General features: G+C 41.2%; 1 protein-coding gene across 1 annotated transcript; it reads right to left on the bottom strand.

Annotated features, from left to right (window-relative positions):
* Positions 1 to 23,033, bottom strand: LOC134224850 (cyclin-L2). The gene is made up of 4 exons (XM_062704490.1): positions 22,477 to 23,033; positions 18,931 to 19,115; positions 1,231 to 2,193; positions 1 to 1,165 (listed from the first exon to the last, which is right to left on the bottom strand). The coding sequence occupies exons 1-4, from the start codon at positions 22,774 to 22,776 to the stop codon at positions 829 to 831; spliced, it is 1,785 nt and encodes a 594-aa protein (XP_062560474.1). The 5' UTR covers positions 22,777 to 23,033; the 3' UTR covers positions 1 to 828.
* Positions 23,034 to 25,040: the final 2,007 nt, after the last annotated feature.

The raw sequence follows: 25,040 nt of genomic DNA, 5'->3' as shown, positions 1-25,040 counted from the left end.
TCACATTGAAACTGTTGAATTTCAGTACCATTCGCTCTATTCTCAGTGTAAAGTGACAAAAATTATACACACATGCCTGAAAATGATCGGCTTCGGTTGTCTTTCTTGTATCAATGAAGATAACTAAAAATTGAAAAAAAATGGAACAACGTTTTCAATGCAGATTCCATCAAGATTTTGGCGATGTCAAAGTTGTTTTTAAATTAATAATATTAAAGCTTAACTTGTGTTTTATCAAGTTTTTTTATTTTCTTGGAACGTATGACAGTATGTCCCATAAAACAAAACAAAAATGCGTTTTCCTGCACTATAGTATATATATGGAAAATTGTGTCTATTTGTAGATTTCGGAAATTGCATTACCATTAGCAAGGAAGCAAACGGTAAGATAAACAGCTCATACTTGCTCTGTGGTTTACCAAAACAAGCGTCAGCACATTCCTCTATGCTCCATTACGACTTTAACGATAATATCGTATCCCACTTTTGAAGTGTTAAATTTGATGACCTATTATTGAGCAAGTAAATGGTATTGAGTAAACCGATTTGTCACAGAGAATAAGCTTTTCTTTGTTACATCTATGATGATATCAGCTTCAGAGAAAATCCTAATCTTCTAGGTTCATATTATATTCTAACGATGAAATAATACACATCTGATAAAACGATCATTTTTGTAAATTTTAAGAGTCATACTATGCAACGCGTAACATCCGCTCAAAATCATTGTAACTTTTTCCAAAACAATTAGAATTCTTTTAAAATGGCATATTCGTAACTTGATATAAGAAAAAACACCCTAACGGGTTCTCATCAGCAACGAAAACCTTATCGCCTACGGTCCCGGTCCCGATCTCGGTCCCGGTCATGCTTCGAAGATCGATGCCGATCGTGGCCACTTCCATGTCGGCTACTACTGCTACTGATGTATTTGTCCCGCTTGTCGCCGTTCCCGTAGCCACCGCTGCTGCGGTGATCCTTTCGGTAATCGTCCCGATCGTAGCCTCCCTTGTCGCGGTTCCTATCGCGATCCCGATCACGGTCACGGTTTCGGTCGCGATCCTTATCACGATCACTCTTGGACGAGCGATCCCGATCATTTCCGTTGATGTACCGACTATCGCGAACGTCACGATCATCCCGCCGACGATCGTATTTCTTATCGCTGGAAGAGAGAGAATCAGCAATATAATTATAAAATAACGATAGCAAATCAAGTGATCAACGCACCTCTTTTTGTACTTTGGTGGTGAATCGGGCGTGACCGACCGAGAACGTGAGTAATGCTTGGACTTCTTTTTGTTAGACGACTTCAAAGGCGTTCGCGATCGATGGCGATCTTTTTTACTTTTTCGCGAGCCGCTTTTTTCGTTGTAGTGCGGTGGGGAGTGTGCTGCCGTAGATGAGCGTGATCGAGACCGTGATCGCGACGGTGTTCTCGACCGAGGAGAGATTGATTTCGATCGCGTTGATCTGGATGGTGAGCGCGAACGTGACCGAGAAGCTGAACGCGAGCGAGAGTGCGATCTTGATCGGGATCGTGGCGAACGCGAGCGTGATCGCGACTTTGATTGTGACTTTTTGCTGTCTTTGTCGGTGTTATTGTTTCCGTTGTTTTCGCCGCCGGCTGTGACTGGCAGAGCTCGCGAAATAAAACCACCCCACGCGTTATGGGACCCATTATTGCGATCGACAGTGACCACCGTAGGTGGTGTGTTCGTATCCGATCGATCCTTCTTCTTCTGGTCTTGGTATTTCTTCTTGAGGCTGTCTACCGCTTCTTCCAATGTTTCAGCATTTGGTTTGGATCTTTTATACAAAGTCATTATTCTATAGCAAACATCCAACATATCATCTTCGCTAACCCGAAATATTAGGAACCATGAGGGATTGTTAGGCAGAGGAATGTTCAACTTTCGGGCTGTCAGATAGATGCATGCACAAGCGATCGTTTCCGGCTGATAACGTACAAAAACATCCGTTCGAAAAGAATCGTTCATGAAATTCCACGCCATTTGCATCATGTTCTGATGCTTTTCCAGCTCCAAGTACTTCAGGTACATGACTATCAGCTTGTGAGGATGCTTGACATGAACGCAGAATCCTAGCTCTTTAAGAACTCGCCTTTCCGCTTTAATCACTTGGGACTTCAGATTGATATAGTGCTGATCTAGAATCATCGGTATCAAGGGCCTGGACCAAACGGATAGGGGAAACGAAAAAGAGAAAAAAGAAAAAATCATATAGGCTTACGCTGCTCTGCATCTCTTTGTAACTCGCTGATTCCCCCTGAACGCACGCACGCTTGTTTCCTCAAGGTTCTCTCTGGACAGTTCCGGACGTGTTGCCACGGTGAGCCCATCCCTGTGATGAAAGCGCAGAACGTTCACTGCACGAGGATCCACGCGTGTGCCACCAAGTGGGATGTGCAAATAGCTTAGACGTAGTGAAAAATGTATTGTGCAAAACTGTTCCGAACGGCTGTAATGAAATTAGGATTAGTGGATGATAGAAATCTTACCCCAAAGGACCTCAGTAGAATGGAAAATCTGAAAAGAGAATTATCTCCATTATAGAATTGCAATACTTCTCTTCGTAGCTCATGCAGATGAGTAACCAACAAACACACGGGCGATAATGTGGCTTTACCAGAGACGATGATCCTAGAAGAATTAAAGGATATATTTGTAATAAAACCAATTGAAGGAAATATTCAATTAATTAAGGCTTATCCAAAGAGGGTAAGGGTTCCATTATTTTCTATCTCTATTTTATTTTTGATGAGCCAGTTAAGAATGAAACAAGTTGTGTGGATAAACTGGAGGCCAGAAACATTACATCTATTATAATAGGTGTTGCAAGTCGCTGATACCATCTGATTTCCCTTGTACCATCATCGGTACGATTATGAATGAATATTCTACAATAACAGTAGGATGGCTTACTCAGCACTAACTAAAATTTAATAACCTTGATATTGCTTCGAGTTACCCTTAAGTTTTCTGCCTGTCATATGATTTTTTTCTTAACGAAGTGTGGGTGGCAGGACCGAAAATGTGAGGTGCATGTGGGCTGCATTTTAGGGGCCTCCACAACATCACATTATAGTTTACAAATTTTGTTTATTACCTTAAAGATAGAAAGAGGTTTCAGTAATGAGAAAATCGATAATAAATGTTCAGAATGTTCTTACTAAAAAGCCAAATTATGCGTGACATATTTTTTTAATTAATTGATTTTCCCCGAACAAAAATCCAACTATCCAAAGTAGAGGCTATATAAGCATTAGATTTGCTTTGCCATTCCCAGCATGCAAAGTGGCTTCCACTTCGCGCAATTAGATAGGAAGTAGAGAGGGTAATGGCAAAAGACAGTTGTCCGACATTTCGCAGTAAAATATTCCGCCGTGTACCACTGTGTTGCTGGATGTTCCCTAATCTGTTTCACAGTTTGTATAATTTTGCGGTCTACAATTAAGCGGTGAGACTCAGCTTACCTCTTTGACTTTTGTTTCGTATGTTTTAAGCTTTGTAAGCTCTATCAACCCTTAATTTCCCTTTCCTTATATCGCTGCAGCTTTTGTTACGATTCCCTCGCAATTGTTTTTTTTTCCTATCACGCTGTATTAAATTTTGTATAAAGCGACATGGGGTCTAGAGATGGTCGGGTTTCACACTTTGTAAACCCGAATCCGACCCGAACCCTATTTGGAAATTCCTTTCAAACCCGAACACGGAATGAAAAATCTTATCAAACCCGAATCCGACCTGTGTATCCGTCGATTTTTGCAGTCTTAAACCCGTGCTGGACCCGAACTTTTTTTTTGGCGGAAAGCTCAAACTAGATATTTTATATTTCTTTTCACACCCAAAGGGATATAGGCCCAAACAACGAACAAGCCTCTAAATTACCAGAAACGAATAAAAAAATATTAAATACTTTATTTCTCAAACTCGTACCTGACCCAGAGCCGACATTTTATCATTTCACAAACCCGTACCCGACCCGAACCCGACATTATTCTAATTTTCCAAACCCGAACCCGACCATCTCTCCAGTAGCCTTGCGATCAAAGGCGTAGGATTGCAAATCCGGAGATGGCGAGTTCGTTTCTCGGTCCGGTCTAGGATCTTTTCGGGTGTTAAACATTCTCGACCCCCTGGGCATAGTGCATTGTACCTACTTGCCACACAAGATACATAACTGAGGAAATGCTGATAGAATACTAAGGATCTGTCTCATTTGGAGAATTAAACTTAAAAGTGACAGTTCGAAAATTAGAAAATCACCCGGCCATAAGAATGGCTGGTGCTACCCAGCAATTCCAATAAGACATCGATGCAAAATGATTCGATATCTGTCAAAAGTAATCCTGCTCTGCGAGCAGGATTATTCGATAATTATTGAAATGTCACTTTTGAGTTTAATTTTAGTTTAATTCTCCAAATGAGACAGACCCTAAGTTGAAAAGCCAAAGCGGTTCCAGTCGGCATGTATAGCCATTGAAGAAGAAAAAGAAGATAAAGCGGACATATGCATTATGCTGCCGTGAATCGCAAGTCAGTCCTATATGGATACCATATACAGATGGAACTGACTTGCGATTTACGGCAGTATAGCTAGAGAAAATTAGATTTGTGAACTGTAACATCTTGGAACACTATGACGTAAAATATATCTCGTAGTTTTTTTTTATTTCTTTATTGAAGTGATTTTTTAATTTTAAATTTAGGTTCATCACTAGAGATCTCGTTGTCTGAATAGGTCTGAAAACTGTATAAGGCTAAGGTCTTTCGGAAGAACTCGGAAGTTAAAATGAGCCTTCTTAATTTTTTTGCATATATAAGGTAAAATGTGTTGCTTTGCCTTGTTTAATAATTATTTATCTTTTAATTAATCTAAGACCGGAGTGACCTGTGCAGTAAGTGATAGTGGTTTCCATTCAGTTTGTCGCCAGCCACGCAGTTTGGGGTAGGTTCGAAAATCGTCTGCCCGCTGATCGATCTACCTTGCTCGCTGCGCACCTCGGCTTCTTATGCCCATCGGACCACTATCGAGAACCATTTTCATCGGGTTATTGTCTAATATTCTGGTTAAGTACCTGGCCAACCAGGTCTCGAGTCCGTAGAGGACACGTTGGTACAACGGCGACGGTGTACTCTTTTCGATCGGAGCGTTTTGCGGAGTTCAAAAGGTACGATTTTCTGCCATGATAAGTCTCCACATTTCTCTGCTAGTATCGTTATAGGAGGTCACCAGTGATTGAACATGAATTCTTCAACCACCTTAATTTCGTCACAACCGATACAAACTCGAGGTAGGTGGCTTACATTGTCCTCTCCTGAGCCTCTTCCTATCATTTACTTTGTCTTCAACGTGTTGATAACTAGTCCAATCCACTTAGCTCCCTTTTTAGTCTGATGTAGGCTTCCTCCATCTTTTCAAAGTTACGTACCATAATATCAATGTCGTCGGCCAAACCAAATAGCTGAGCGGTCTTAGTGAAAATCGTACCACTCGTGTCAATCTATGCGCTTCGTATTACTCCGTGCAAAGCGATGTTGAATAGCAGGCACGAAAGACCGTCACCTTGCCGTGACCTATGCGTTTCAAAGGGACTTGAGAATGCCCCTAGAACTCAAGCTGCGCACATTACCCGATCCATCGACGCCTTGACCAACCGTATCAGTTTATCCGGAAATCCGTATTAGCGCATTAGCTCCCATAGCTGATCCCGATCGATTGTACCATATGTGGCTTTAAAGTCGATGAATAGATGATGGATGAGCACGTCGTATTCGCGGCATTCCTGCAATATCTGACGTACGGAGAACACCTGGTCGCATGAAAGCGGCCCTGTACTGCCCAACGAACTCTCTTGTAATTGATGTAGTCGACGGCATAATATTTAAGAGAGTACCTTGTAGGCATTCAGAAATGTGATTGTAGTGATGGTAGTTGATTACCCCTAAGGGCTTTGATGTTTTCAGCGTGCCAATCTTCTCCTTTCGAATGTGCATGCGAAATAAGCGACATAAAGCATTACTGCTTGTGACAATTATATTATGACAAAAAATGTTGTCTTTATCTTCTTCGATACATTTTTGATTAATTGGAAGTAGTATTAAAGTATTAGCGGAGTATTAAATTTTAATCCTTCTGCACGGGCACTGTTGTGAGGGCCGTTTTTTCGAGCCGAATCGGAGTGACGATAGCTGGGTGGGACTTAAATTTAGGAAATGCCCGTTCGCCTGTCGTGATGGGCCTCATTCCCGATGCTTTCTATTATGAGGCTATCAGGATGTTAAACTTCATAGAATAATCGGACGTCCTTCAGAAAGCAAAAGATGGCAGTCATTGCAGCTTCATCGTCCGCCAGTGCGTTCCGAATACTGCCCGGTATTCCGTAGAGATTTCGGGGGTAGTTGTATTTGGGACACCGACAGACAAAGTGATCCACACTATTTTGTCACATAGATCACAAAAGGATCGGAAAGGGCCCCCACCAAAATTGAGAGAGATCCTTGTGTGGCCGGTCCGGAGCCTTGAGATGACCTTCTGCTCTTTCTGGGTGGCTGGTTCGTACCAGGAGTCGGTGGTTCCTTTAATCTTTCCAAGGAAGTGCCCTCTATTGCTGCTCCATATCCGAGCCCAGTCCTGGCCGACGACGCTCTTCGTCCATTTCTTAACGTCGGCCAGCGGGACGGAACGGGTGTATAATAGACCCTCGTGTCCGACACTTGCCAGGGCGTCGGCCTCGTTATTTCCCCTTATGCCGCAATGGCCGGGGATCCAGGCAAAGGTGGTACCGGGTATCATCCCAGATAGTATTCCCTGGATCCAGGGGTGCTTGGGTGTCTTGCTTTGGAGGGCAGAAACCATGCTCGCGGAGTCCGTAAGGACCACTATTGGTTTATTTGCTGGGATAATGGCTGCAATAAAGACGGCGGCGGCTTCAGCGGAAAAAAATGTTGCACTGGCGTGGCTCTTCGACATGGCCAGGTTGGATCCATAGACTTCGAAGCCGACTCCTCGGCTGGTTACGGAACCGTCGGTGTACCGAATCTCGCTGTTCCGGAAGCGTATTGCAAGCAGTTCTAGTACAGACCGTCGGAGTTCCTCTGTGTTGTCACCCCAGCAGTCTCAGAAATAAAACATAATTAATGTTACCTTGCAGACAGTTGAAAGACTCGAATTCCTCCTGTTTGAGGCTAAACTGTATGCAGCGGAAACAACTTTTTATCAATTAGTTTAAAAACCTCGGTACCCGGTCCTAGGCTGAACTGACTGCTGGAAAAAGCGAACTGCTGAAAGACTGCTGAACTGGTGAAAAATGGTAGTGAGAGGAACATACGGAAGTTCTTATTACTGAACAAATTCTCTAAGTGCTCTAAAAAATTGGAATATCATACAATCCAGCTTTCCACGATCGCCATAATGGCGGCTGCTATACATAATTCTGACAACAACTGCTTCCGACGCTGAACCGTATCTCAGCAACCATTTCAGTTTGTTTATTTACTGATGGAAAAGAAGCAAATTGAAACGATCAAATGATATGGGTAAACTTTTTCAGTCTACTTATTATTTTTGTTGTATTTCGGGGCCTATATTCCGGAGAAAGGAAGCAAAAGATTTTTTCTTAGGGTGTCCTTCTTGCGCCGGGTTCCCCTATTTCCAAAGAATTCTTAAAAGCAAAATATCCGGAAAAACTCCTCCAGATGTTTTCTAAAGATACTTCTGAATTTTCCGAAGGTTTTTACAGTAAGCAGTAATATCACGCTGGGGCCCTCCTTAGCCGTGAGGTAAGACGCGCGGCTACAAAGCAAGACCATGCTGAGGGTGGCTGGGTTCGATTCCCGGTGCCGGTCTAGACAATTTTCGGATTGGAAATTGTCTCGACTTCCCTGGGCATAAAAGTATCATCGTGTTAGCCTCATGATATACGAATGCAAAAATGGTAACCTGGCTTAGAAACCTCGCAGTTAATAACTGTGGAAGTGCTTAATGTGAACACTAAGCTGCGAGGCTGTCCCAGTGTGGGGATGTAATGCGAATAAGAAGAAGAAGAAGAAGAAGTAATAGCACGCTAGTAGCGCTGTAACCATTGAAATTATTCTGCCAAAATATGCTCCAATAAGCTTAATACCTAATTCAGATTACGATTAGATTTTTTATCGTAATAAATATCGTGTTAAAGCGGAGAAATTGCATCATATTGTTGTTTATCATATTTAATATCATAAATGGCGTAATCTGAATAGGCCATAACTTGGCCGTTTGACACATATAGTACCGGTACCTTGGCTGCTAGGTCCAAGCAAACTAGATGTTGGTCACAAACTAGAACAAACTAGAGATTGGTCACGCGACCAGGTAACAGGTGTTACCGAACGGTAACTATTTTGACAATTGGTGTGGGGTCGTAGGGCTAAAATTTGTATAGCTAGAGATCAACGGGCAATTTCAAATTGGCTCGTTTGGCTGCGGTGAGTGTTGCTACCAAAAGCGCTGATAACGAGTGATGAAGGAGATAAAAGTGGTAGCTATGTGAGGCATGTAGCGAGAGTGAGAACCAGGATCAAGAATAAGAGATTCATTCATTTCATTTATTTAGTTAACATCTAAACAGATAACACTGAATCAACAATTTGACGCCACAATGCACGGTTCGAGGCCGCATCTCTCCATCCTCAGATACCCCCAACGCTCGCCAAGTCGTTCTGCACCTGGTCTGCCCATCTCGCTCGCTGCGCTCCACGCCGTCTCGTACCTGCCGGATCGGAAGCGAACACCATCTTTGCAGGGTTGCTATCCGGCATTCTTGCAACATGTCCTGCCCATCGTACCCTTTCGGCTTTAGCTACCTTCTAGATACTGGGTTCGCCGTAGAGTTGGGCGAGCTCATGGATCATTCTTCGCCGCCACATACCGTTTTTTTTTTTTGCACACCGCCAAAGATGGCCCTAAGCACCCGTCTCTCGAATACTCCGAGTGCTTGCAAGTCCTTCTCGAGCATTGTCCATGTTTCATGTCCGTAGAGGACTACCGGTCTTATTAACGTCTTGTACATGACACATTTGGTGCGGTGGCGAATCTTTTTCGACCGCAGTTTCTTCTGGAGCCCGTAGTAGGCCCGACTTCCACAGATGATGCGCCTTCGTATTTCACGACTAACGTTGTTGTCAGCCGTTAGCAAGGATCCGAGGTAGACGAATTCCTCGACCACCTCGAAGGTATCCCCGTCTATCGTAACACTGCTTCCCAGGCGGGCCCTGTCGCGCTCGGTTCCGCCCACAAGCATGTACTTTGTCTTTGACGCATTCACTACCAGTCCAACTTTTGTTGCTTCACGTTTCAGGCGGGTGTACAGTTCTGTCACCTTTGCAAATGTTCGGCCGACAATGTCCATGTGATCCGCGAAGCAAATAAATTGACTGGATCTGTTGAAAATCGTACCCCGGCTGTTACACCCGGCTCTCCGGCATAACACCTTCTAGCGCAATGTTGGAGAATAGTTGAAGAATAAGAGATATTGGCGGGAATTTTTTTGAATTTTTGGATGGATCGGGGATTGTTCGTAAGGTCTTTCAATGGTGCGGTTATATTTTCACCAAAGGAAAATTGTTTTTTGTTCGGGTTAAATTTCAAACCAAACGATTTATTTCTGGAGGATATTATACTCCAAGTGCAACAGTCTTTCGATTATACCGCGAACGGAGGCATACAAGCGAAAATAACGAAAAGTCACGTCGCCATTGTGCTTCGTCTGGCTAAACGATAGCACGGACCTACCACGCCAACGTGGCTTCTGGCCCGACCTTTTGACGTCAGTACCCGCTGGGTATAGGCCATTTCATGCTGCCATCGACATTCGACTGGCCGTCTACGAGACGCTGAATACATCCGCCGTGAACCCCGTCATCCGATAGGCCACCCGCCAACCGCAAAGCTGCTACCCATCGTCGCCTCTACGCTCCTGCAAACCAAGCATTCCCGGCCATCACCGTCCCTCGGCAGATGAACGAACCAACCAACCAGCATCCAAGCCATTCCTCGCCGACGCCGCCGCCGTCCTGCCACGAGACTGTATTCTGCCGCTGCAAAGCCCGTTTCTTCACCTCCCGCCTCCTGCCAACCAAGCCGTATCAGACATAGCCGTTCCTCACTTACTCACTTATGGATCCTGTACACCTCCGGTGGTGCAAAGGGCCGACTTGAAAGATCTCCATCCTGAGCGATGCCCGGCTATCGCTTTAACCTGTTGCCAGGTTAGATTTCGGTCGACTTCTTTTATTTCTTTATTGAGGCTTCGCCGCCATGAGCCTCTGGGTCTGCCTCTGCTGCGATGTCCCGCTGGGTTCCAGTCTAATGCTTGCTTACAGATTTCGTTTCCGCCCCTACGTAGAGTGTGGCCGACCCAGCCCCACTTCCGATCCCGAATTTCTGTTGTTATCGGCCTCTGGTGACAACGACGATGGAGCTCGTTGTTTGAGATTGTTAGCCGTTCCTCAGCCGGTTAAAATCCGACCAGCACCGAAGCTATCACTCGCAGCCGTCACCGCCGTTTTCCGACAAGCCTTTATTCTGTCGCGGCAAAGCCCATTTTGGACACGACGCTACTGCGGCCGCCACCCAGCCACCATTATTGCAAAGCCTGCGGTAATCGAAGCCATTCCTAGCTGTTAGCCGTCCTTCGGCCACCGCCGTTCCCGCTTTCGCTGGAGTTTTCCGGCCGCTAACAACAACTGGCCGTGGCGCGGACGAGCATTTTTCGCTTTGCTCACCGGAGCCATCTCTTCGGCGGCATTTCTCGCCACCCGTAGCCACCGAATAAATTATCAAAAGGTAAATCAATATTTTCTTATTAGGACCACCCCACCGAAAACACCCCCATCCAAACAACGCCCTGGGACCCGGGAGAAGCCTTGCGCGCCCACCCCGGAAGCTGCCGTTGGCTATAGACCAGCAGCTTGGGGCTTAGGCACGTCCCCTTCTGGGACGGAGCAAGACTCCCGGGGTCAAATATAGTTTCACAGGCATAAAGGATGTTAAGCATAAAATGCCCCAAAAACAGCCCACGACATAAAGAAGGTATTATTCCTAACGTCATGGACTCAGCAATCTCATATTTTTGCATCAACACATTTCCTGAAAGAGTTTTCGTAAGAAGTTTTGAAGGATTTCCTGAAAAAAATCTCAAACATATTTCCGGAACATTTCCTTAAGAAGTTTTCTTAAGTTTCTTTAAAAAAAACAGCTGACATAAAATTGAAAGAGATTTCCGAAAGAATTCTTAATCAAGTTTCCAAAGAAATTCCTAAAAAAAATTTAAAAAAATATCTTAAGAAATCTGCAAAGTATTTTATACAGGGGTTAGACAAAAAGGTTGAGATAAGCAAACATTTGATGAAGTTCAAATCAGCATAGCTTTGCGTAGAACAATCCGATTTTGATGAAACTGGGACCATCGGAAGCGGAAACTCTTCTAATATACTGTCCCCATGTCCCTTACAAAACCTCTGATTGGCCCTTGACCACCGGAGATGTTCCGGGTTTTCCGAAGGTATGTTGAAAATGTATTTTTTCTTCTTCTTGTCATTTTATATGACGTTTACTGCCATCATGTTTCATACTTTCCCCAGAAACTAGAACTCTCGCTTAACTTTTCAAAAGGACCTAAGTAACATTTTTTTCATGAATTAATTTGAATACTGCAATCAATAGCTTTCATGTTGTTCTGTTGATTGCGCTATTCAAATTAATTCATGAAAAAATGTTACTTAGGACCTTTTGAAAAGTTAAGCGAGAACTAATATGCTAGCTGCAAATCGAAAATCCGTTAGGTTTACGTAGAGATATGGACATTTTCGTGAAAACTGTACAGGATTGGCCATACACCCTGAACAAATGTCCCTTTCGCAGAACACCCGGAAACTGTTACAAATTGGCCAGAGAGCCTCACTGGGAAAACATTAATATTGACACCCATATATGCATGGTTCCAGATGGTGCAAACACCGGCCCCTCCCTGGAGGCCCATGGAACCAGCTGTAATAGTGGCAGTGGACACTATCATTCTGGAAATGTTTCTGTAATCATCGTCTCGCAAAGCCATGAAGTCAGATACTCATATTTGCATTATTCCGATCTGTTATCATTTCATCATGTTCCCGGTACTGTTTATACGGAAATGGCCATATCTCTGCGTAGTTTAAATGGATTTTTGATCTACAGCCACCATTAGTCGGCATATTAGTCTAGTTCTTGGAGAAAACATGAAACATGATGAAAGTAAATCTATATACATAAAAATGAATTTCTGTCTGTCTGAACCATATAGACTCCGAAACTACTGAACCGATCGGCGTGAAAATTTGTATGCATACTGTAAAGGTTCTTAAGATGGTTCGAGACCCCTCCCCCATTTGGAAAGGGTGACTCTCATACAAGAGAAACACAAATTTGTTCATAACTCGAGAATAAATCAATTTTAGGTGTAACGAAGTTCGTCGGGCCTGCTAGTGTCACATAAAATGACAAGCAGTGAAAAAATTGTATCTTTAACATACCCTCGGAAAACCCGGAACATCTCCGGTGGCCAAACACCAATCTCAGGTTTTGCAAGGAGACCGTATACTAGAAGAGTGTCCGCTTCTGATGGTCCTGGCTTTATCAAAATCGGATTGTTATACGCAAAGTAAGTTATGCTGATTTGAATTTCGATATAATTTTACCTATCTCAACCTTTTTGTCTAACCCCTGTTGTATTTCCGAGGAATTTTCACAAGACATTTACGAACAAACACCTAAAGGAATTAAAAAAAAATCGTAAATGAATCGCCAAATGCATCGCTAAAGGAATTTCCGAAACAATTCCTTGAGATGTTTTTTTAAGTTTTAACAAAGAAATATTCAAATTAAATCATGGAGGAAGTTCTGAAGCAATTCTTAAAATCTGGAGGATTTTCCGATAGAGAAATTTCGAAGAAAAACCTGGAGGAAATTCCTTCAGGTATGAAACTGAAGCAATTTCTGGGTGAACTTGCGAAGGAATTCCTGGACGAATTTCTTAAGTAATTTACAACATTGTTTGTAAAGCCACCAAAATATTCTTTAAAATAATATTTTTCGCAATATTTACTTTTTTGAATTGATTATTTTGCTGCTAAAATCTATATATGGCATGTTTGTTTTGCCTGGAAATTAATATAAAACACCTGGAAAAATCAGGTGTTTTTACAGATGAGCAGACACCCTGTCAGAGGAGTCCACCCGGGGCTGAGGTGAAACAGTCAAGGCAACAGTTGAAACTCGATGGTCAACTGTGATAAAAAGAAGAACAAAAAAAAGAAGCAGCGTCTTTGCAGGTCTCGTCTCAGATCATGACCATACAGACCCTCAGAGGCCATGCGTACAAAATTCGGTTTGGACATATCTAAATCGTAAATCTTACGCATGGCCTGATGGGTGGGTTTGCCACATCTCACATCATTATCACTGATGAAAAAGGCCTCTGTCTGACTGCACTACCATTCAAGGCTCCAAGACATGATGTCCGTTGGATCACATGCACATGCGTTAAATTAGTGCTTCAATGCCAGATATGTGACGCGACACCAAACAAAAATAGTTAACATGTGATACCACCATGACAGGATATGTCTTCGGTTGCCATCTCAGTGCTAATGGCGTAAGCCCACCCATCGAATCAAGATCACATATCAAAAGATATTTTAGTTACTAGATAAAGATTGTCGCTGTCGTCGCTGTCCGGAACATCTTTTGCTGGCGAGGATAGGGGAGCTAAATGTCAAAAAAGGAAAATCCATACAATTTGACAGCTTGATACCCAACATGTTCCGGACAGCAGAACAAACCGAAGCGACAATCTTTATCTAGTAACTAAAATATCTTTTCACATATCCGAGGGGAGGGATTCTTTGTCCACATATATAGCAATATATGAAGACGAAGAATCAGAAGGAATAGATTTTGGCTGTTACGCCTTTTTCATATGTTGGTTATATCTGTTATGTGTTGAACTTAATTTAAAAATTAAAAAAACACTTTAATAAAGAGAAAAAAAAATAGATTTTAAATTTAAAGCTTATATTTCTCATTTTTCAGAATAAATTGATATTTACCAAGGTTTTTTTACTAATACTGCCGAGAATCGCATATCTGTCTTATCTTTGCTGGGTTTCCTATTCATATGGGACAAATCAAGACAAAATTTTCAAAACGACTTATCTGCTTTTGTAAGCAAAGATTCAAACGACGATTTGACGAATCTGATAGCTCTCCCACGCAAACCAACATCATCAACAGGTAGCGGAAATCTTCACCTACCTATTCTGCCGTTGGACGCATAAATGTCACATGTTACATTTTTGAGGTTTTGATGTCTAACGTCATAATTTGATACGTGTTTTTGAAATATTTTGTCAAAACATAGGTTTTATTCTAGAAAACTCGAAAAAAATCTGAAGTCAATTTGTCACATTCGAACAAATGGACGCATATTTGTCACACTAAAAAAAGAGATATAACAATTACATAAAAAGACACATAGCACTGCGTGATGTTTCCTGAGGTCCGTCCATAAAATATACCATGCTTTTAGGGTCATTTACAATCCACGTAAATATTTTAGAAGGGTGGCTGGTGAGTATGCAAGGTCTTTCCCTACTTTCAAACTGTATATGGACGGTTGTCCATGAAAGAAGAGGGGAGGTATTATATTGTCCAAAACCTCTCCAAATATAACGTGAATAAGAGAATAAAACTGTGACATAATTAAAATATTCAAGGACCATAAAAATGTGATAAAGGAGAACCCTTTGAAACAAGAACAAAAATTAATCAGGACCTTCTTGCTTCGTCGGACGATCAATGAAAATCGATTTTTCCTCTTCAGTAACAACAGGTTGAACCACTTTTATTAAAGAAGTTTTCTTTTCTTCTTCAATTCCTTGAGGAGCATTTTGCCAACGTACATTTGTATCAAATCAAAAGAGAATGAATCCTTTACAGCCAACATTAATTCCTTCTTGGAAAACAACTAGCAGTATTTAAGGTCTTTACTGTTGATATTGTTTGCGTATCCAGGTTCATAACGACTTTTTTTTTCAAACACCGCTTTTCGCATGGAATCCACGTACGGCCGTGGCTTGCAGTGGTTTATCGCATACTCCAAAACGGTGAGCATTGAAGAAGTCAGTTGCTTGCAACTAGTAGGGGAAAGTGGGGTAAGATGGCCATATGGGGCAAGACAGCCAACGTTAATTATGCCTTAAGTGAGCATTATATTCACATTATTATTACAAGGGATGGATAACAATAATGTAAAAGGGCTATACAACTGAAAAATGCACTTTGACAACCTCACTTGTTCTTGTAATATTGATTTGAAAATGGTTTAGTTGAAATTCGAATTTTCTTATAATTTTCTAGTTACATAATTTAACAATTGAAGCCTAAATTACTCATTTTTCAGGACAAATTGATATTTACCAAAGCTTTTATATAACTATAGCCTATATACAATAATAATTTGAGGAGATTCACAGTAATTAGGTTCGATAGGATATAAATTTTTGGATATACGTCGGCCTGGGGCGGTATTGCCAACTCAACATTGCCAACTCAACGGTATTGCCAACAAGGTCATCTCCAGGATTAGGAGTCGCCTAACCCTTAAATGCATTTTAAAAATGATTCTGCGTGAATCAGAGATGATTTAAAACAAAGGATATGGGTTTAACAGTAAAAATTAGCTTTAGGCAAATTCTGATATTGTTGTAGTGCCAGTTGTCAAGAAATCAACATGAAATACGACATTTTTAAACGAAGCATCATTTGAACATAATCCATAGAAGTGCAAGAAAAGTGTCCCCTATTCTAAATAAATTTAACACACTTTTGATATAGTTTTTGGTCCATGCTCGTCTTGCCCCGAGGGGGTGGTCATATTGCCCCATATGGTAAATATAGGCATCATAAAAACACCTTTTTTAAAACCAGTTTATAAGATACTGAAACGTTATTAATAAGTGTTTATTGATACTTATGTCAAAGACGGGTCATCATAAAGGTGTTTCATAAACAAATCAGCAGAATTTTAAGGAGTGTCACTATTTTACAAGGGTTACCGCTTAGGATGGCCATCTTGCCCCACTTTCCCCTACGAAGTACGTCAACATTGTTCTTTGCATTGCCAACCACAGACTTGAAGTTTTCATAACTGACGACACGTTCATGGCGCATGGTTCATGGCGTGATGGAATAAATTCCAGTTCTTATTTTACGAACAACAATTATCCGACCAAAAGATAATTGTCTTCAGGACAGCGTTCTTCATATTAACTTTGGAGAAACAGCTAAGGATTTCGTTGGCTGTGCGACTGACTCGGACCAAATGCACGCAGACAATGGGACTGCTCGTATGTAGGGACAAACAGGCTCAAAGTTTTCATTAGAGACCAGCTGCCTTTACGAGAAAATAATGCTCTTGAAGCAATCCAACCGTGGAAGCCATATGACCTAGAAAATAAGTTCTTAACTTACAAATAATTGAGAACTTTTTGCAAATCCACCGAAAAAAACTGCTTCACCTGGTAGCACTTTGTCAAAATCATCTCGATAAGACAATCGTGATTCCTTTGGACGTTGAAGATGTAGTGCATGTCCTTTTCCCGGGCAAGGAAACTACGCCACTGCCGCTAAAAACCGGGTGTTCAACCTCTTGGTCCGGTAATGGAACGTTTGCCGGCTCCGCAAACAGAAAACGATCACCTGTTTCTTTTTTTAAATCGAACCCGAGGAAGTCCTCTTCCGATTCCGCGCCACTGGATTGTCTGTATTGGATATTCCATTTCCGGTTCAACTTCTACCGACAGCAAAAAATCACACCAAAGAAATACAATCGTCGCTCGCGAAATGTAAAAACAAATTAACAACAACTATCTCTCAGTTCACGGTGTGACAAATATGCGTACATTTTTCGCCTGACCAGTGAATTTCGCGGCATAAGTGTCACATTCGGGGTTTGATAGAAAAACGTGGAAAAAATAGTTGTTTTTGGCAATGTTTCAGTCCGGCCCAACGAATATGAATATTCTTTTATAGTTTATTGCGTTAAAGTCAATAAAAAAGCGAAATTATGCGATAATCGGATGAATGCATTTTGAAACTTCAAATGCGTTTGTCTCATTTTTCTCGTTTGTAACATGTGACATTTATGCGTCCGACGGCAGTATTGATGGTGTTAGTTTGCGTGGGAGAGCTATCAGATTCGTCAAATCGTTGTTTGAATCTTTGTTTACGAAAGCAGATAAGTCGTTTTGAAAATTATGTCTTGAAATATGCTATTCATGGCAGTATAACTTATCTACAATAATAATTCGAGAAGATTCACAGTCGATCGACAGGATATGAAATTTTGGATATATGTCAGCTAGGGGCGGTATTGCCAACACTGTAGATAATAGAGACAAGGTCACCTTCAAGATTAAGAATCGCCCAATCCTTTAAAGCATTTATAAAACCATCATAATAGTTTTTGACAGAATCAGAGTTTATTACGATGATGGTTTTAATCGTGAAAAGTAGATTTAGGTTATTTCAGATATTGTCGTAAAGCCAAAAGCCAAACAATCAACATGGAATAAGACATTTTTAGGCGAAACATGACAAATTTTGTACATAATTTCTAGAAGTGCAAAAAATGTGTCACCCGTTCTAAATAAATTCAGCACATTTTTAATATATTTTTTGGTCTTTGCTCGTCTTGTCCTGAAGGGGTGGCCATATAGTAAATAACCGCCCCATATAGTAAATAAAGGCATCATAAAAACACCTTTATAAACACAAAATACTGAAACTTCAGTGTTTATTAATGCTTATGTCAAAGTCAAGGCATTATAAAATTGTTTCATGAACAAATCAACAGAATTCAAAGAAGTTTCACTATTTTACAAATGTCACCGCTTAGGGTGACCAACTTGCCTCACTTTCCCCTAAATATCAGAGTTGAATATTAGGGAAGATATTTGTTCAGGCGTTTTTGAAACTGACAATGTCACACCACGTTAATTTGTCTACTTATTACAAGAAACTAAAATATTTTCAGCTACAAATAAGCCTCGTAACCTATTTGTGATCATATACCTAACATGTTAAAATATGAACTTACCTTTCACCAGTCGATTTCTAGATTAGTATCTCATTATTCTTCCAGTTCGTCAAAGAAATCCTAAAAGAATAAAACATTATAGTGCACCGTAGAAGCTTGCAACAAAATTTGATACAAGTATTTACTTATCGTCAGATGATTACTACAACGTCTCAAACAGCGATCAGGGTGCTTCCATGGCTGTTTCCATCCTCTTCCATGTTCTTGTCTGCCCAAACGATTGCAAACAGTGAATATTTTTGGATGCCCTCCGCCTTACACTGCACAAGTTTAATTTTTGGTTTTGTAACATGACGGTACTAATGATTGAACAAACGGATCGGATTAATGGAAACTCGTGTGAAACTGAATCGGCAGTGCTAAGTTGAGGACATTCAAAAACTTCTGTCGCTATATTACAATCGCCCTTGAAGGACAAAAGCCAATCCACTCCTATCTAACTAACGACCCGTTAGTTCAACAGTTTTCGTTGGTTCGTTAGTCTTCCGACACTGAACACTGTTATGTCTATCTCATTTACATTTCATTTAAACTAAACTAATAATAACCGAGTTTTGCACAATACATTTTTGAAGGGGGTTTGGCTTTAGTTTTGTTTTGAGTAAGATTGCGTCTTACCTACAAAACTATAATTGAAATAGATTAATAAAGCGTGTCCGTTCAGGGGGGGTCGTCGGGTGGGTGACGCTACGGATGCGAGCAGCTCGGGTTCCGAGTCGTCGCCGGATACTTACTTCTGTCCGCGGACCTGTTTGATGTGGTGAAACACATTGATGACGTCCCGAATGCGCCGAGGGGCTTCTTCGATTTTGGACGCCAAGCAAACGCAGCTCATCGCCGTCGCTTCCATACTGTGCCGTACGAAGGACTTCGAGTAGAAGAACCGCTGGAACAGCACCTGCCCAGTTGCCATGGCCACCTAATTTGCGTGACGCAGATAGGATTGCAGTGCAGAGAACGTGGCGTGGGAGTTTGGGAAAAAAGGGGGAGCAAAAGAATAGGTTATTAGATGTTCATTGATTACCGTTCAGGAAGTTACGTTAACTAATTTGAATATCCTTAATCTAAGGATTGCTTAGCAAATTCTCGATTAAGCATGAAGGATTATTTGCTGGAGTTTGACACCTTTGGGTAACTCTCATTACCTACTTAAGGTCTGTCTCATTTTGGAGAATTATTAAACTTAATAGTGACAGTTCGCAAATTAAAAATTCACTTGGTCATAAGAATGGCCAATTCTCATAATACATCGATGGAAAAGGATTCTTTATCTGTCAAAAGTAATATTGCTCTGCGAGCAGGGTAATTCTAGATTGCTTTGAGAATAGGTCGTATGTGCAAAAGAGAGATTCTCTTTGTTCACGCTCTCTTTCGCTAATAGATCGGCAAGTTTAGCATTTTATGCTACATTTTCACTTTAGCACGCTAGACAAAGTTATTGTCTTTAGATATCTGCCAAAAAATCCAACACAAATTTGTGTATAGCTTTATAATAATCGAAAGAGAATGTAACCGAAGAGAGGCTCTCTTTTGCACATACGACCTATTCTCAAAGCACTCTAGAATTCGATAATTATTGAAATGTCACTTTTAAGTTTAATTTCAGTTTAACTATCCAAATGAGACAGACCCTAAACAAATCACTCATTAATAATGGAGTTTAAGGTGAGTTACGGCGGCGTCCAAAAATGGCAGCCACAATGGCCGTGCTATCTCTCACCTCGCGTTTTTGCTCGCACAAATGTGAATATTTAGGCGGTTAGCACATCTGGAAACCATTTTTTCATGTATGCTGCAAGTGAGCAAAAGTGAAAAACTACTTTTTGCTTTTGTCTGTCGTTTACTTTTCAAGTTATGTGCCCTCAAAAGTGCTATGTAGATTTGAAATTGGGCTCCAACGCGATTCACCTTAAACTAAAAGAATCGAGAAAAAAAATCTAAGATTTGAAAAGGAAGTTTGTTTGAGTTTTTCAGATACAAACTGTTTAAAAAAAAATCTCGAACAAACACCGCAAGCACTCATCTGCGGGATAAATCAATTCAAATATATTAATCTGCACCAGCAATACTACAGAGTAGACATGTTTTTAATAAGTAACTCAACGCTACTCAACTTGGAATCTACCCGATGAGTAATCTCGAATATGCATACGTTATATTGTCAATCGAACTGTAGACAAGTTTAGTTCGCACGTCGGTAGTTATGTGACTCAGCTGTCTACCTCTCCGTCGCTTTCATCAAACATAAGCCAGTTGATACAAATTAACATACAAAGGCAAAAACGGCAGCAACATAGCAACACTAATCCTCGTTTCGTCATCCAGTTTCGACAAAACTATATGAATGTCATGTCTGTCAGGCACCAGATGATTGTATTTCATTGGTACACATGCACCAAGCCACACTCATTCAAACGCATACTGACGCAAACATCAACAGCACCTTATTATAGGTCAGCGGAACAAAGTATCGCAATTATTCACCATCAATACTCAACCAATATATCTCGCTTAACTTTTCAAAAGGACCTAAGTAACATTTTTTTCATGAATTAATTTGAGTACTGCAATCAAAAGCTTTCATGTTGTTCTGTTGATTGCGCTATTCAAATTAATTCATGAAAAAAATGTTACTTAGGTCCTTTTGAAAAGTTAAGCGAGATATTATTGCTCGACAAGTTCCCAGTGATGGCAATCTCACACCTAGGCTCGAAGGGGCGTAATTTACGGAATGAATCTACAATAGCCTGTTATATTACAATTTTTGAAAGAAATATTGAACTTTTGCGTTTTGTGAGATAACTGACATTATGCAAAAAAGCTGCCCATACAAGCATAACTGACCCGTATTTGTTGTGCATTATGGGACAACTCGGGACCAATTTGCAATTTGGGCGTAACTTATTTTGTAAACATTGTTTCAAAGATTCCGTAGAATGCAAGTGCTTTTCTCCAAAACTAATTTCCTTACCTGATAAAGGAAACTCATTCTGTCGGATACATATCGTGGTTTTCCCGGGAAATGCTTGTTTTAACAGGAATTTGCTAAAAAAAATCGCAAATCAGTCCCGAACTATGCTTTTATAAGCAGATGATCTACCATCATTTTTGAAGATTTCCATGCTCACATACATTTTTTATAATTCATCCGCGTAATTATACACTGAGGAAAATTGACGTATGATTTTCAATCAAACGCCTTATGAAAATTTGCCACAAGGAATCGGTATGAATTTCAATATGTTGCCTTAGGGAAGATCCATTAATTACGTAACGCAAAAATTGGCCATTTTCGACCCCCCCTCCCCCCTATGTCACACTTTTTGTATGAAGCATCTAAAAAAATTGTATGGATTGTCACACTTCGAGCAACCCCCCTCCCCCCTCTAAGCGTTACGTAATTTATGGATGCTCCCTTATGGAACGTACACACGGTCAAGCCGTTTGACCAACATTGACTCCACCTCTCGTTTATTCAAACATCCATAAAGTTTTACCAACAGCGACACGAACAATCAATTTATTCGACCAACAATATCACACACGAACGACCGAAGCACCAACTCGAGCACCAACCATCAAAAAATATATGGGGGTTTGTGCAACTTCACTACAAATGCTCAAACATGTTCGGCGAACCTTGACTCCACCCCCGACAACTCAAACCAAAATCAAACCGTTTTAATTTTTTCCAACCGGGCCGCCAACTGTCAAATGGTTGTTCAAACAAGTTCACACACGCTCAAACAAAGCAGCAACCGAAGCGTTTTCTTGGGGGGCGGAGTCAATGTTCGTCAAACTGCTTGACTGGTGTGTACGTTGCATTATGAATGATGATTTTCATTTGAAAAAAAGTGATGTGCGGCAGACTGGGTTCGAACCATGGACGTCGGGGCGGTAGGCCGGTATGTAGACCACACGCCCATCGACGCTTGATTACTCGGGAAGGTAACTACGTATAAGAACCACTGTTGGTGGGATAATCAGTCGAAGATTCATAAGGCGCCAGTTATGAATTTCGATAGTCCAGTTCGCTGAGTGTAATTTATTAACTATACGTAAAAAGTGACCCGTGTAATTTATTTTTATAGATGGCGCCACCAACCATCGCCACCACTACCGCCGGTAGCCAATGTTCAGCCAACAACACGTTATTCAAGATGGCGTCTATCCCTGATCAACCTTCTGGCATGGGAAAAACGATTACAAACGACCGAATTTCTCCACACCGTCGTCCTCACTTCCAAACAAACTGCTGTTATTCACTAGCCGCAACTCACCTGAGGCAGTTTCAACAGAATCCCGGCCGTTTGGATCAGCTCGCAGCCCAATATTCGCAAGTCAATTTCCGTCTCGCGATCCAATCCATCCACCTGCGAGGGCGTTAAATCGAGCTTCGTCTCCGGGAGGAGACAGTTTTCCAGCGTAAGAACGATTTTCCCGTACGATCGTTGCTGTTGGCTCTGTGACCCTGTCGTCTGCTGGTTGGGTTTGGCGGTGGCAGCAGCGGTGACCGCGTCATTCGTGGTCATTGTCACTGCTGCTGATGCTGCTGGTGGAGCCAGTTTTGCGCTGCTCATCTTTTTCGGACGAACTCAATTCACTTCCGCACTTTTCACAAAGCCAAATAGGCCCAGCGCTGGCTCACAACTTTTCACTGTTGGCGTGTCACCAAATACATTTAGTAGAAGTTAATATACTGATAACAATTTTGTTCTCCTTTACGATATTTAAAACGAATCTGCACACACGCCTCGGATCGGAAGGGAAAATGCAAAAAAAAATTGGAACAAACGCACAACCTTCGCGACGAACGACGGCACCAGCAAAAGTGAAGTCGATCGAGTCGAACAGGTCGAACAAGAAAAAAATGAAACGAAATGCTCACAGTTGATTTCAGATTGACACTTCTCGCTTAATAATTGAAAATAGCCACAAATAAAAACACGTAAAAACATGACCTTATATTTATGTTATGGCAAAAAATCACGAGCCTGATGGATTAAAAACAAAGAGACGCAATACTCCTACACAGAAAAAAATTCCATGGTAAAAATTACTATTTTGTAGACTACGCCATGTTTTTAAAACAACCACAAATTTTCAGTTAAATTAACCATGCATTCGGACAAATTCACCACTTATTCAGTTCATGTAACAATAAAGGCCGTTTCCATCCATATCGAAGTCTCCAATAGGAGGAACTCGCAGGAAATCACTTATGTTGGCATCGAACGAAACGCGATTTTTGTTGCTGATATTGCTATTGCTGCTACCGCTGCTAGTATTGGCCGGCACGTTTAAGGTGGTTATACAACAAAGCCACAAATCGGCCATCTTGGAAACCACGTGCTTTTTCTAGTTATTTTTCAAGAGCACGAATTGAAAGAATCACAACGCCCATGGGGATGAAACATCCGTAGATCATTTGCTTACTTATGCTCAACAATCGACTTTAATTTCAGCATTGTGCGAAAATTATTACGCTAGATTTGAACTAATAGGGGTAGAAAACCGTGTGGTGAATTTGAAATTCACCACATGGCTTGATTGTATAATCACCTTAAACCAGACGACGGAACTGCAGTAGAACCAGCCGCATTTGTTCCACCGGGAGTGCAAGAGCTGGTGACACTGGTCGATGCTGCTACGGCAGCTGTAGTTCGGGCCAGATAGTTGAACTCCTCTTCGTTATCGTAATCACAATCGTAGTCGAATATTTCGGTTCCATTTTTGCTGAAGCTCAAATGATTTTCGTTGCTCGAGTCCATATCCGAGAGCACCACGGTGTGGCCACCGAGACCGCCGCCACCGTTCATGTTCAAACTGCCGCCATTAACATAACAAAAGTTAGACACCCCACCCCCTACTGCGTTACGTAATATTTGAACAGACCCTAAATGCAGAATGACTTATCAAGAAGGCTTATTCCCAGGGGACTGAAGAGAAGGCTAATACGCCTACCCACCATTCATTCAATATGGCGTACAATGTTTTTGTTTTAATTTTGTTTGATTCATGATAACAAAACTTCGGAAGTACCGACGAGCTATTTTTCGAAATAAAGAAGCCATACATACACAAAAGGCTCGATGTGGCTCAACCAATTGCAAGTTTTGGCCAGGAGAAGTTAATTGCCGATAATTAGCACTAACTGCGTACCAACCAATCCCCCAAAATGAGCGCTGAATTCGGGTATACTACACAGAAACTGGGTACCAAAAACAAGAAGTACCAAAAACGATGTTGGGTAGAGTGCCATTGTACCGCGGATGACAGACGTTTCACCCTCCTGCTTATTCCGGAGAAAAAATAAAATAAACTTAAAATTTTATTCTAACGATTTTGACCAATTTTTGCATGTTTTCGATACAATTAAGGTTATGTATGGATAGATAGTGTTGATTATGTGCTTTTAGTTGTTTTTGCTGCCTAAAATATAATAAACCTGCGAAATAGGAATAGAAATTGTGATGCATTTTTTTCGAACGGCATTTTCTCAATGTTTACGTTTTGGCTGTAGGCCTTTTTAAAATGCTATATACACGGAGAAACATGAAAAAGCTATTAAGCTTTTTATTTAATCCTTTCTAAAATTTTCCAACTTTTATTCTTTCCAAAGATTAAAAATATGCTTTTCTTTAAGCATTGAAATGTTTTCTTAAAAATAATCACAACTTTGATTTTTAAGCCCTCATTAGTACTCTTGTGACTTGCTTAAGCATTGATTTGTCTTGCCTCTAGTTTTGCAAGCTGCCATCGCGTAAGTTTTTCACCGCGCTTTTTTTGGTAGAAAAAAAATAAAGAAAAACAGTTTATTGTGGAGTTTATTCATGGTTTTACT

The sequence above is a fragment of the Armigeres subalbatus genome, chromosome 1 (genome assembly GCF_024139115.2).
Source record: "Armigeres subalbatus isolate Guangzhou_Male chromosome 1, GZ_Asu_2, whole genome shotgun sequence".
In the NCBI taxonomy this organism is placed as follows: domain Eukaryota; kingdom Metazoa; phylum Arthropoda; class Insecta; order Diptera; family Culicidae; genus Armigeres; species Armigeres subalbatus.
Note: the sequence above shows the minus strand (reverse complement) of the source record. Positions and strands in the feature narration are given on the sequence as shown.